The 13,701-nt window shown below is 44.9% G+C and overlaps 1 protein-coding gene across 1 annotated transcript in view; it reads left to right on the top strand.

The window, feature by feature from the left end:
• Positions 1-1,214: 1,214 nt before the first annotated feature.
• Positions 1,215-13,701, top strand: part of KCNT1 (potassium sodium-activated channel subfamily T member 1) — a 470,292-nt gene continuing 457,805 nt past the window's right edge. Inside the window, 1 exon segment of the mRNA XM_029613498.1 lies at positions 1,215-1,309. Coding sequence (XP_029469358.1) covers positions 1,215-1,309 — 95 coding nt within the window.

Genomic DNA, 13,701 nt, shown 5'->3' with positions numbered 1-13,701 from the left:
CATAACAGAATTCCAGTGGAGATTATAGGAGCCAAAACAGTGGCAGAATTCAAGCATGTATGGGTTAGGGATCTCAGTGGCAGAGGGAAGGAGGGAGGGAAAAGTCTAGTGATAGAGTAAGACCTGTGACAGGACAGTAGGCAGCTACAAAGAGGCAGACAGAGTGGACCAAATGCTCCTTTTCTGCAGACGTTTTCTCTGTGTCTAGATTTCTAAGCTTTGTACTAAGAGAAATAATATTCCTACCACTATCTATGCTATTCAAAGAAAACTGAACACCTGCTCTAAGATAATGCTCCCCTTGCCTTTTTTTTTCAGTCTGTTCATGTATATGACAAGTATTTTTAGAAAGAGAGAAAAAGAAGACACGATGTATTAGGGAAAAAATAGAGACAAATGTGTGAAGCTATGCAAAGAGCTCAGGAGCTGATGTTAAAAAAAAAAAAAAAAAAAGTTCTTGTGGAGAAGTCAAGATCCACTTCCCTCACTCTCCAAGGGAAGGACAGACTATCAGGGAGAGTCTTTTCTAGTTCCTTTCTCTTCTAAAATGATTAATATGATGGTCCACTTCCATACTTTGCTATGGGTACTCCAGTAGGTGAGTAGCAAATTATTGAAATCAATCAATCAATCGATAAAAGTACAATGGTCTGAGCAGATCAAAGCTGCGCTAGAAGGCAAGAGGAAACCCTAGGTCCCACCTTTCCATATTCAGGGTCGCCTTTTCTTTAATAAGACTGAAAACCAAAAACTGATTTGGGGGGGGGGGGGGGTCGGGGACTCTCGCTAGTTTTGTGTTGTTTTTTTTTGAGTTGGTGAATTTAGCGTTTGCTGTATTGACAGCTTCTTTTCGTCTCTCCAAAAACCTGAAAAGGGGGTGGGGGGGGGGGGGGGGGGAGAGGATACTTTTGTTTCAGGATCTCACTTTCTGTTTGGCAAGGAGGTAGATAATATCTCTGCAGAAAGGCGTTCAATATTCAGTCCAAGCCTGGGATTTCGGGGGGGGGGGGATGAGGGTAGGGGGACTGACCATGGTGCTGAAAGTCCTTGAAGAGGGGAGGGGAAGGCACGCGCTCCCCCTCCCCCCCGGAGCACGCACGCCCCTCCCCCACCTGCCGCCGCCGTCACTCTCCCGCTGTGTCTCTGTCTCCCGCAGGCTCTCCCCGGACGCGGGCGCCAGGAGCGGGGTCATCCTGGACATCTCCTCCCTGAAGATGGCCGAGCTGGAGACCGAGGTGCCGCCGCTGCCTCCCCGCTACCGCTTCCGTGACCTCCTGCTGGGGGACCAGCAGCTGCCCAACGACGACAGGTGAGCGGGGAAGGGGCGCTGGCCAGGGTGCTGAACGCAGAGCCTCCGCCGCGGGCTGCCCAGCCGCTCTTCCTGCCCTCTGCTTCGGACTGCTGCTTGCGGTTCTGCTTGGTTTTGAGCTTGCACAGGGGGGAGTGAGGGGCACGGGCTCCTTCCTGCTGCACGGATCGGTTCATTTTCGAAGCTCCTTTCTGGCCCATGCCTGGCTAGTGGTAGTTAATGAAAGCAGCGCGGGGTCCGGGGCATTCAGTCGGGGGGGGGGGGGGGGCGCTCTATTTTTTTTATTACATTTTTTTTAACCAGATTGAGGATTCACTGCCTCAACAGGGACACCTTGCACAGTTCCTACTATTCAGAAACGCATGCTTGTTGGGAAAATGCTGAGTTTCTAAGCATCACAGGATTGGAGCTTCTGGCATTTATTTGAAAAAGTTCTTATGCTACAAAACAGATCTGCATGTGTTTGTCTTTAACTTTAAAAAGAAAGCCAGCATATCCAATTGAATACTTCTCCAGAGGCTGTATTATTAATTAGCTGTGCGGTATGGCATTGTTTTCTCCTGTGATAACAGTAAAGATTTTGCAGGGCATGGTGCTTCTCTTTATATTTTAAAGTCTGAAGACTAGGAGAGCAGTACACATTCAGTTTTTCAAGCAGGTGCTCTGTTTGGATGCAGCACACTAAGATGCTTTAGCTGGTAAGAAAATGCCTCACCTTTGGGTTATCTTGCAGCTGGACTTTTATTTTCTACCTTGGAGCAGCAGTAAAGTGTTGTATTAACGTCTGCAGTCACTCGGTATTTGATAAATGAATCTTTGAAACTTTCTTAAACCTTGCTTCACTGTATTTAACCTGCGAATTTACCTGAAGCGTGCAGTAGTTGTTCTTTGCAGGCTCTGAATTTAAAATGCAGTTCACAGCTTAAACTTTGAAACCGTGAATTGTTAAGGGAGTTCACTCGAAATGACTGATTATTGTAAAGTTTAACAGAAAATGCCAAAATGGTTCCTCCATAGTGTTTTGGAAGTGTGCAGAGATCTAAGCAAACCCCAGTATGTGTATCCGTAAGCTAGGCAAATGTAGCTCTGGAAAGTCTTCAGAATCGCTGCTTCTAGGGTAGGAGCACAGTCTAAAGGAAAAAGAATGGTGCCCAAGAGCATTCTAAAACTTAGAGGTACTCTATCTAAACGTTAGGCATTGTAAATCAAAGTAAGAGCTCTTTTTAAAAAGCTATTAAAACTGAGACCATGCCCCACTGAAGATAAAACCATGTTATACTAGACCTAGGTGTTTTAGATAAGAGTATTTAATTTATTGGGCAGTGATAGGTCTATTGTGATGCCCACAATTGCTAATCTTGTGCTCTTTGGAGATGGATGGACGGATAGACACATGGCCAGATGCCCTCATCAAAATTGGAAACCAGGCAGGTGAGCCTTGAGGGTGGGGAATTTCTACCAAAGCTGGGCAGTCCTGCTTTCTGAAGGTCAAGATTACCAAATGACCTAAAAAAAAAAAAAGAATCCTCACCTCAAGTTCCCTGTAGAAAACCAGGTAAACAAAACAGATGTCCAGAGGCCCACATAAAAAATAAAGGCTTTTAAAATTCTAGAAGCAAGATTAAAATGGGTTTTGGTGCTAATATGTTAAGTGTTCAAAACTGGAAAATTTATTTTCTCTACATCTGTATAACAGATCTAATTAAATATCTAGCTATATTGAATAGCTTTTTAATTAATTTGCAAAACATTTAAAACATTATCATGTATATCTTTGACTTTTAAAGGATCTTGAATTCTGAAATAATGCTTTGGAATTAATTCTTATTGCTTTTGCGCAATTGAGTGGTGAGTCCTATTAGTTGTATTGTCCTGGAGAAAATTCCAGTAATTTTTGCATGAAATGCTGTTTTTTGCTCTTATTTTGTATGTGACTGATACTGCTTTTTAACTTCATACTCTTGCCTGGAGGCTGCAAATGCAAGATCTAAATAAGTGGCACTCAGCCTATGGCATTCAGTGAGTTACTTTAGCAACAAGATAAGCCTGAAAGAGCAATATCCAGATGATATCATCTCATAAATGCTAAATTATATATTCTAGTCTCATTTGCTTCTCAGTTTTTATTTTAAATACTTTGTGCTGTGAAAAAGTCAAAGTGGGGGTCCTGAAGATCATATATGGTTACTGAGCCTGAGGTTAATTATCACTCTTCCACATGTATCTCTGATTCTTTTATTTTTGCTGCCTTGTCTTGCCTGCTTCAAATAATAATCTGGTTTTAATAAATGAGACACAGTGAATTGTAAGTATTTGTCAAGTAGTTATGTGGTTATCTAACTGGTGCCTTTGACCTTATTCTTTTCCTGGGGATTTCAGCAGTTTGGGGCTTGGAAGGTCTTACTATACATCTTACTCATTATAGGAAGTTGTGTGGAAAGTGAATTCTTAGGGTCTTATTCATGTGATACCAAAATAGTGATGCCCACTCAAAGAGGCATGACTTCCATTTGGAAATTCAAATGAATGACATTGCTTGTGTACTGAACCCCTTTTATAGCAAACACTTTAACAAGCAACGTTGACTTACAATGCACTGACTTTTCATGCCTGCAGTGTACATCATACATAGTATCTATTTTGATTCTCAAATTCTGCTGTAATAATCTGTCTCTGTATCACAAATGTTCTTGGTTTTCTGCCTCTTTTCTTATAAAAAGGCATCAGTGTTAATATACTGATTGAAATGCATGCAGTATATGTGTTGGTATCACCAAAATCACTAATTGCTAATTTCATGTACAAATTCCTGAAGAATTCCTTTTCTCAGCTGTCTAATACTGCATATAGTCCGGTCCAATGCACTGTAGTTAAGCTAATAGTTGCCCATTTCCATTTTTTCTGCTTTCCTCCCACCAGTATCAACATCATCTGTTAGATCCCATAAAATGATCAGGTATTATTAGATAAAGCAGTTCCTATGCATTGCTGATAATGATGATTGCTTAAATGTATTTTGACAATGTCCAGTGAAGTGGAATTTTCTAAAACCAATTATGGTATCTGGCATAAATCATGTCACTGTGCTTAAAGCTAGTGCTTTGAAAACAATGGCAACATGTTCTTTGGTTGAAAAGTGCAACATAATAATGTTACTGTCAAGCTGTATCTCAGCAATATAGTTTTTGAAAATGTTTCCTTGGAGATAGACGATATGTTTGTTTTCACACCTGTTGGGCTCCTCATGGTGAGCAATGATATGAACATATATGTTATGTTTTAATAAATGTTCTGATTAGAATTTTGCATACTTGGGTTGTTTTTATGGTTGTACATTTTTCTCCAAGCTACCTGGAACCTTTTGTATTTATTTTCACTTAAGGTTTTACTATCATAGGACCAATTGCTCTTATGGTAATTATTAAAAATGCATATTTATTGCACTTCTTAAACTCCAACATGCTGTGCATGTTAAGAAGGTACAAAGTCTCTAGAATGTGAGTCAGGGTCTTCTCTAAATCTAATTAGATTCTTTACATGTGCCATATTGTGCAACAGGTGAATTCATATCAACTGTCATTTTGGGGGTAGCCTTCCTAATCTTGTGGAACATGCTATTAAGTCTTTTAATGTTTATACAGAATTTCATTTTAAAATTTTGCTAGAAAGATATACCAACGAACAATGTTAAAAAAATGTTCCTCTAATAGTAAAGAGGTGCTTTTGAACTTATAATCTAACTGGTACCTTTTGATGCCGCAGAACATCTCTCCCAGCTGTCAACCCTACTAGAACTATGTAATCCCACCTCCCCAAGACTCCTCTCTCTTTCATAGAAACATAGAAACATAGAAATGACGGCAGAAGAAGACCAAACGGCCCATCCAGTCTGCCCAGCAAGCTACGCAGTTTATCCATTTTTTTTTTAAATCTCCCCCCCCCTTTTTTTCTCCCCCTCCCCCGTCACTATTGGCTTCCAGCACCCTCCGCCCCAATTCCCTTCCACCCCTCCACCAATGCAGAGAGCAGTGCCGTATCCGCATCCCAATGAACATCCAGCTCAATCAGGGGTAGCAACTGCCGCAATAATTGATGGATGGTTGTTAATGCAATTATACCCTCAGAATAATTTTAGCCAAAGAAACCACAGCTTTAGCAACACTGCAGTACATATTAACAGCATTACATACCTTGCAAAACATTATTTTACAAATGATTCTGCACCACTACAAGAACTGGATACAGAATTATAGATGTCTACAAGATAACTGTTGCAGAAGGGAGATGCTGATGTCCCTTAGGACTGGCTGAAAGAGTCCAGCCTATTAATTGGCCAGCCATGTTCAGCAGTTGTTCCAAGCTTGGTTCGTCTTAGACACAGGACAACCATTCCTCAGCAGCAAATAACCAACACAGCAGGACCTGCAGTGTTGGTCACAGCAAGTCCATGGATAAAGTAATCCTTCTATAGACCCAAGACTTGCTTTCCCAAAGTACAAGAACTAACTTTTCTTCTGGTAACACCTTCTAATTAAGTCAACCCCATTTTATTGCTCTTCCAAGTGATTTGCAACCCTTCTGTCCTCACCTTTTTAGTCTGCACTGCCAGGGCATTGTTCCCATTGTTGGCACTTTCCCATTTACAGCTATGGACCAAATAGGAGGCTTCTTTCACCTTCCATCCAAACTGCCTGGCTCCACTTCAGCCAAGACCTAGACAGAAAGTAATAGTGTTGTTATTATTATTGTATTTATATATAACATAAGTAAATTACTCAGTAGTCCTCTTCCTTGCTCTGAATACTCCAGTAAGAGAGTAAATCAATCAGTAAATGAATAAAAGCACCCATGGTCTTTAACCTTCTTTACCACAGATGCAGAGCCTGTGCAGGAAAGTACCCGCATGTTTTGCCCTGCCCCTTGCCAGCACAGCTAGAAGTACATGCAACATGAAGCAATATGCATATTTTTGGCTGCTCTGGAGGGAAGGGGCTCATTTTTCCAACAGGTGATCTGGCTGCATTATTCGTTATTAACATGACTACAAACTACTGCTTACCTCACACAAAGTGAGCTTGCTAGAAACATAAAAAGTCCTGAGAGAGAACATGGAAAAGTCCAAAGTTATGGAGTCACACTTCTCACAACGACTCAATCATCCCTTCATATTCTCATATCCCTGTCCAACATTCCCGACAACCCCCACCCCCACATTCTTTTCCTCTTGCTCCCTCTCTCCCCTGCTCAACCCTTTCTGCCCTTCCCTCTCTGTTTCCTTACCCAGAATCCCTCTGACATCTCTTTCCTACCCCTTCCTGTGCCCCTCTCCCCCAACTCAGCAGCTCTACACCTCTATCTCGCTCCACTTCCATCTCTCTTCCCTGCCCAGCAGCCCCCAAGCCCTCCCTCCTCCACCTCTCCCTACCCAGCAACCCCAACCTCCTTTCCCTCACCCCTTCCTATCCAGCAGACTTCATACTCTCTACCTCCCTATTCCTTCCTGCCCAGCAGACTTGAACCCCTATCTTCCCATGCCTTCCTGCCCAGTACATTTCCCCCTACTTCTGGCTTCCAGCCAGCAGATAAGACTTCAGTTCATTCCAGAGTCTCCCTCCCTCTTTATCAGCAGCAGATGAGGGCAAGAAGCATTGAGAAGAGGAAGATGAGGAGGCAGCAGCAGCAGCAGCATATCTATAGAGCATGCAACTTTCTCCCTTATGCTTTCACATCCAGGTCCCATGGGGTGAAGAGAGCATCAGCAGCCTCACTGCCAGGCCAGGCAGAGGATGATAAAGTCAGTGTCTTGCCTGGCCCATATGAACAGGAGCTGGTGATATCACACTCTGATCTGGGTGAAGGAGGAGGGAATAACCTCCCACCGACCAGGAAGAGAAGAAGGAAGCAAGAGCAGCTTCCTGTCATACCCAATAAAAGAGAAGTCAGCCAACTCCTGCCCAGACTGATGAGGAAACATCAGTCTTCTGCTGCAACTTTGCAACACACTAGTGTGTTCTGACTTACCTGTTGGGAACCACTAGCTTAGACAATACTTTGCTTTTAGAAAATGGAGAGAGGCAGGATGGGAAAGTACCTATGAGCAGACACCCCTCCCTCCCGGCTGAGTTTCCAGGATTCTGTGGCAAGGTTAGCAAATCCTGTGGCAGGTTATTCAAAAATCTGCAGCAATTATATGACAAATTTGCATAGACTGACTATGCAAAAAAGTCAAGATTTTATTGAAAATATTCACAATTTTAAACTACATTTAAACTATATACAAAACAAATACAAAACTTACCATTTACAAAAATCAATTATTCATCAAGTAAACATAAGTAAAAAACTTAACTATGCACTATCACTTTTGTTTTGAATTGAAATATAGTGCAACATTTTTTATATTTTTTGCATATATAAGCTTATGAATGCTGAAGCTATGCCCAGCATCAGCTGAGTTTGTCACACTACATAATTTTGTATTGCTTTTATTACTGTTTATATTATATTATATTGTACACCATTTGAATTGTACTTGAAAATTAGAATATAAAATAAAATTGTGTTGCGGTTGTGGATGAGAGCGTGGACCCCTTGCCCGAGGTGAGGTTGGCACAACCTGAGAGGGCAAACCCCCGCAGGTCTCCACTGTTGGAAGGTGAGGCCGAGCTAATGCAGGGGCCGGCTGGAGCTTCACCAATACCAGCCTCGTTCCCCGCGGGTTGAGCCTTTAGGTGCATAGGGTCAGCTGGTCTTAGGTGGGCCCCTGTGAAGACGGTGGATTCACGGCTGGAAGAGTCATCCTAAGTCAGTCCAAGATCAGAAGCCAGAGGATCGCCAATAGCCAGTCCTGAGGCAGAAGCCAGAGAGTCGCCGATAGCCAGTCCGAGGTCGAAGCCAGAGGAATCACCGAAAGCCAGTCTGAGGTCAGAAGCCAGAGAGTTGCTGATAGCCAGTCCGAGGTCGAAGCCAGAAGAATCACTGAAAGCCAGTCCGAGGTCAGAAGCCAGAAAATCCGTCCGTCGGAACCAAAAGGATGGGAGCTGGAGCAGGAAGGCAGGAACAGGACTCGGAAGGCAGGAACAGGAAGCAGCTCAGAAGACTCCACTAGAGTGAAGCAGACTCGTTGCCAAGACATAGAATATCCAGAGAAGCCTCCTTAAATAGCCGGTGAGGCCCGACGTCAGCTAGGGGCCGGGCCAGGTTTTCTCGCTGCGGCCTCTTTAAGAGGCCGCTTGCGTGTGTGCACAAGCTAAGGGAGGCCTGGAGGAGTTGGGACCGGCGGCGTCCAGGCTCCTAGTGTGTTCAGGATGGCCCGGGGAGCAACGGCAGCGGCCTGCTGCTGCAGCGCGGCACGCTGGGGAGGCCTGAGCAGGCAGACCACGGGTAAGGCACGGCGCCCGTGGCCTGTTAGTGCCGGTGGCACTAACAGTACCCCCCCCCCTTCTAGGCCCCCTCCCAGGAGGTCTAGGCTTTAGAGATGAATGGCATGGAATTACACAATGAGGTTCTTGTCCAGGATATTGGACAATGATTCCCAGGAGTTTTCTTTGGGCCCGAAACCCTCCCAGGAGAGGAGGTATTCCCAGCATCGCCCCCATTTTCTGACATCCAGGACATCGTGGACTTGGTACTTGAAGTCTTCGTCGGAAGTAAGGTGTTGTGGTTCTGGTGGTTTGCTAGATGGCCAAGACAATACCAAGGCTTTGAGGAGGAGTTATGAATTTTGGAAGGAGTTATGAATTTTGAGAGCTGGAGGCAACCGGAGCTGATAGGAAACTGTGCCCAGGCGGTGTAGCACCACAAAGGGCCCGATGTAGCGGGGGGTTAACCGCATGGAAGGGAGCTTCAGTCGGATATAACGTGTGCTGAGCCATACTTTCTCACCTGGTTTGAATTGCGGACTGGATTTACGGTGGGCGTCGGCGAATCTTTTCGCGGTCCAGCCTGCCTTGTTCAATAATTGTCGAGTGAGGGTCCAGAGTTGATGGAGTTCCTTCACCATTAACTGAGCCGTGGGTGAGGACACTGTGATGGACAATGGTAGAGGCGGAAGCGGTTGTTTGCCGTAGACCAGCTGGAATGGGGATGAACCGGTAGCAGACGATGGGTGGGAGTTGAGGGCGAATTCCACCCAAGGGACTAGTTCCGCCCAGTCATCTTGCTTGATGTTGACATAAGATCTTAGGAATTGCTTGAGAATGCGATTCGTTCTTTCGGCCAAGCTGTTGCTTTGGGGGTGATAGGTAGTAGTGAATTGGAGGGAAATGCCAAACTTCCTGCATAACGATCTCCAATATTTGGCAGTAAATTGAGATCCTCAATCGGAAAGGATGTACGTGGGAAGGCTGTGTAGCCAGAAGTCATGGTGATCGAACAGCCTAGCTAACTGAGGAGTGGATGGCAGAGCAGGCAGGGCAACAAAGTGGGCCATTTTAGAAAATAAATCCACTATCACCCAGATGGTGGTGTTACCCTTAGATGGAGGGAGGTCGACGATGAAATTGGTTGAAATGTGGGTCCATGGTTCCTTAGGAGCAGGCAGTGGGTGGAGCAGCCCCCATGGTCGACCGGTAGGGTTCTTCTGTTGCACGCAGGTATGGCAAGATTCGACATGTGGTGGCCAAGAGAATTCTAGTAGGTTTGATATTTTGAGGGGGTTCAGGTTTGTCTTCGACGTCGAATGAGCGAGAGAGGATGTCCGCCTGCAGGTTTTTACAGGCCGGCCAGTAGCAGAGCACAAAATCAAACCATGTGAAAAAAAGGGCCCAGCATGCTTGCCAAGAATTAAGGTGTTGAGCTTGATGCAAATATTCTAAGGTTTTATGGTCCAAGTAGATTGAAATCTGGTGTTGAGCCCCCTCCAGCCATGGGCACCATTCTTCAAATACCATTTTGATGACTAGCAACTCTTTATCACCGATGGTGTAATTCCATTGTGCCGGGGAGAACTGCCGTGAGAAGAAGGAGCATGGGTGGAGCGTATTGCTAGCGGAGTATTGACTTAGGATGGCTCCCACCCCTTCAGAGGAGGTGTCAACTTCTACAATGAAAGGCCATCTGAGGTCGGGATGGCGAAGGCACGGTTCACAGAGGAATGAAGCTTTTAGGTTGAGAAAGGCCGTAACCGCCTCAGGTGACCACTGTCTGGGGTTAGAGCCTTTACAGGTAAGGGCGGTAAGCAGAGACATCAATGTAGAGTAGTTCCAGATAAAGGATATGAGGTAGTTTGCGAAACCTAAGAACCTTTGTAGCGGCTGGAGACCTGTAGGCTGGGGCCAATCACAGATGGCTTTCAGTTTCCCGGGGTCCATGCGGAACCCCCGACTGGACAATACATACCCCAGGAAGGGCACGGTTTCCTTTTCAAAAAGCATTTGTCGAGTTTAGCATAGAGTCGGTTCTCACGCAACCGCTGTAGAACCAGGGCGACATCTCTGCGGTGCATTTGCAAATCTTTGGAAAAGACTAATATGTCATCTAAGTAGATTACGACACAGTCATATAGCATGTCCTGAAATACCTCTTCAACATATTCTGGAAGATGGCGGGGGCATTGCAGAGTCTGAAGGGCATCACGAGGTATTCGTAATGCCCGTCCTGCGTGTTAAATGCCGTCTTCCATTCATCTCCCTCTTTAATGCGAATCAGTTGTATGCGCCCCTGAGGTTGAGTTTTGAGAATATCTTAGCTCCCTGGAGCCAGTCAAAGAGCTCAGAAATAAGCGGTAGAGGGTAGCAATCCTTGATGGTTATGGAGTTCAAGCCTCAGTAGTCGATGCATGATCGGAGGCTACCATCCTTCTTTGCGACGAAAAAGAATCCTGCCCCCGTTGACGATGTAGAACGGCATATGAAGCCCTTGTTGAGGTTTTCGTGGATGTATTCCGCCAGGGCTCTGGTCTCGGTAGGGGATAGTGGGTGGGTACACCTGCGAGGTGGCTCCGAATTGGGCTGCAGGTGGATGGCACAGTTGAAGGTGCAGTGGAGAGGCAGGAGATCTGCGGTGTCTTTGGAGAATACGTTCACAAAAGTGGCGTACTGAAGCAGTAGACCAGGTAACTGGGTTGCCACGGTGGCGCAGCAGAGGGGTGTGACTGGTTCTAAACATCTGGAGTGGTATGCAGGACCATAGCTGGAGAGCTGCATTGTGGACCAGTCAAAACTGGGAGAGTGCTTCCAAAGCCAGGGTAGCCCTAGGACTATGGGGTGTATGGAGCGATCCAGGACATAAAAAGAGAGGCAGTCAATATGGAGTACCCCGGTCCGGACTATAAGCGGGTCAGTGGAGCAGGTCACGCTTCCAGGCAAAGGATTCCCTTGAATGGAGGAGAGAACCAAGGACACCGGTGACCAGGTGACAGGAATGCAAAGGTCTTCCACTAGTTGTTTCAGGATAAAGTTACCATCAGCCCCCAGAGTCCACCAGGGCTAGGTGACAGGAATGCAAAGGTCTTCCACTAGTTGTTTCAGGATAAAGTTACCATCAGCCCCCAGAGTCCACCAGGGCTAGGGTGTGGAATTCCTGGCTGCCCACGGCGAGGGATATAGGCAAGGTGAGTGGAGGAGCAGGTGAAGTGAGACCTAGGATGAGTCCTCCTAGCGGGCCTAGGTCTAGGAGTTTCCCGGCCTTATAGTGGTTTTGCCCAGGTTCATTTTGAAGCGAACCATTTTAGATTTAGCTGCACATTTCTTCTCACTCTGAGAAAGAGGCAACACTTTGCTGAGGAGAAACCATTTTCCCTTATTATTTTCTGTTTGTTCCCTTCCCTTGTGCTACAGCAGCAGGCTGACAGCACTTCATTGTGTATACAAAAATCATCCCCAGTTCAGAGACTCAAAGTATTTCCAGCAACCTAATGACTTGAAAAAAGAAGTTACATTTTTTGCTCAAGGCAGCCTGTTGCTGAAATGAAAAGCTGCTTCACTCCTCCTAGCACTGTAGATTTCCTGCTGCACACTTTCATAGCAGCAAGGCCCGGGGCACACCGAAGCATTGTAGAAATGCTTGCTCAGGGCTTGCAAGGACTTGAAAGTATCTAAGATTGTTGTGGTGTTACAAACCTAAGATCAGGGGTACGGCTACATCAGGCTTTCAAAAAGGCTGGGACAGCCTGCTCAGAACAGCCCTGCTTATAATTTTTATTTAATTTATTTAATGACATTTATGAATCATTTTCCAGATTAAACATCACCCAAAAGCAATGTACAAAAATTACATAAAGTCACAATCACATTAATTTCACATCACCTTATAAAACAAACATATCAATAATATATTACATTTTAACAATACCAGAAACACATATAGTGCTATTGCACAATACTATCATACTCCTATCTTATCAACCCCCTTATCTTTGGGACATCAACCAAGTTTTTAATCCTTTCTGGAATTTCAATAAGTCACTTTCTTCTCTTAACTCTTTCCAAAACTTAGGAACCAATGTTCTCTCTAATACTTGTGACGAGGTGCAGGCATGCACTGCTGTTGGGCACATAATTTCAGCCAGAGGGGTAGGTGTGGAATTGCAGTTCCTCCCCACTGCCTCCTCCCTCCCCAATTGTTTCCTTTAATTCATTTATGGTGGTACCATCTTACATCCTAAGGAGTCATTACAATGCCTAGAGGTTCGACTCAACCATAACCTCACAATGGACCCCCACATCTTGAAAGTAGTAAGGTCCTTCTTCATGTATCTGCATCAGATCTGCCAACTATGCAATTTCCTTGATAAACACAATCTTGCTCCAGTTATCCATGCGTTATTTACTGCAATTCCCTATACAATGGCATCTCACAATACAATGCAACGTGCCTCCAGCAGGTATGAAACCACCTCCATCAAAGTACTGCTGCAAGAACTGTGGTAGGTACAAAAAGCACAGTTGTATCAAGTCTATTCTACATCATCTTCACTGGCTCCCAGTAGAAAGCAGAATAAAATTTAAAACTTTATATTTTGTCTTCAAATGCTCAAATAAACAAACAGGTCCCTAGATACTTTTTTCAAATTCTTTCCCTTTAGATGCCCTCAAGGGATCTCAGATCTTCTGAAATGGCTTATCTTTCCCTCTCCTCTGCTGACTGCCACCAGATTGACCATCACAAGACTCTGTGCACCAAAAATTTGGAACAAAGTACCATTAATCCTGCGCCTGGAGCCAAGCTACCTTAAGTTCAAGAAAAATGCTAAGGCATGGCTATTCAGCCAGAACTTCCCCTAAGATCCACATCTTCGGCCCAGCTTCCTGAATTCCCGATGAGGGACTGTGTTAAACACAACAGGGACACAACTGGGTCTTGAAACTATTCAGAAATGGGTTTTCTTATGCTGTATCCCAATGCTATGTTAATTGTAAATTCTGATTTCATTGTAGGCTGTTCTAATGCCT

The sequence above is a fragment of the Rhinatrema bivittatum genome, chromosome 8 (assembly GCF_901001135.1).
Source record: "Rhinatrema bivittatum chromosome 8, aRhiBiv1.1, whole genome shotgun sequence".
Classification (NCBI taxonomy): Eukaryota; Metazoa; Chordata; class Amphibia; order Gymnophiona; family Rhinatrematidae; genus Rhinatrema; species Rhinatrema bivittatum.
The sequence above is the reverse complement of the archived record's forward strand: the minus strand, read 5'-3'. Positions and strand labels throughout refer to the sequence as shown.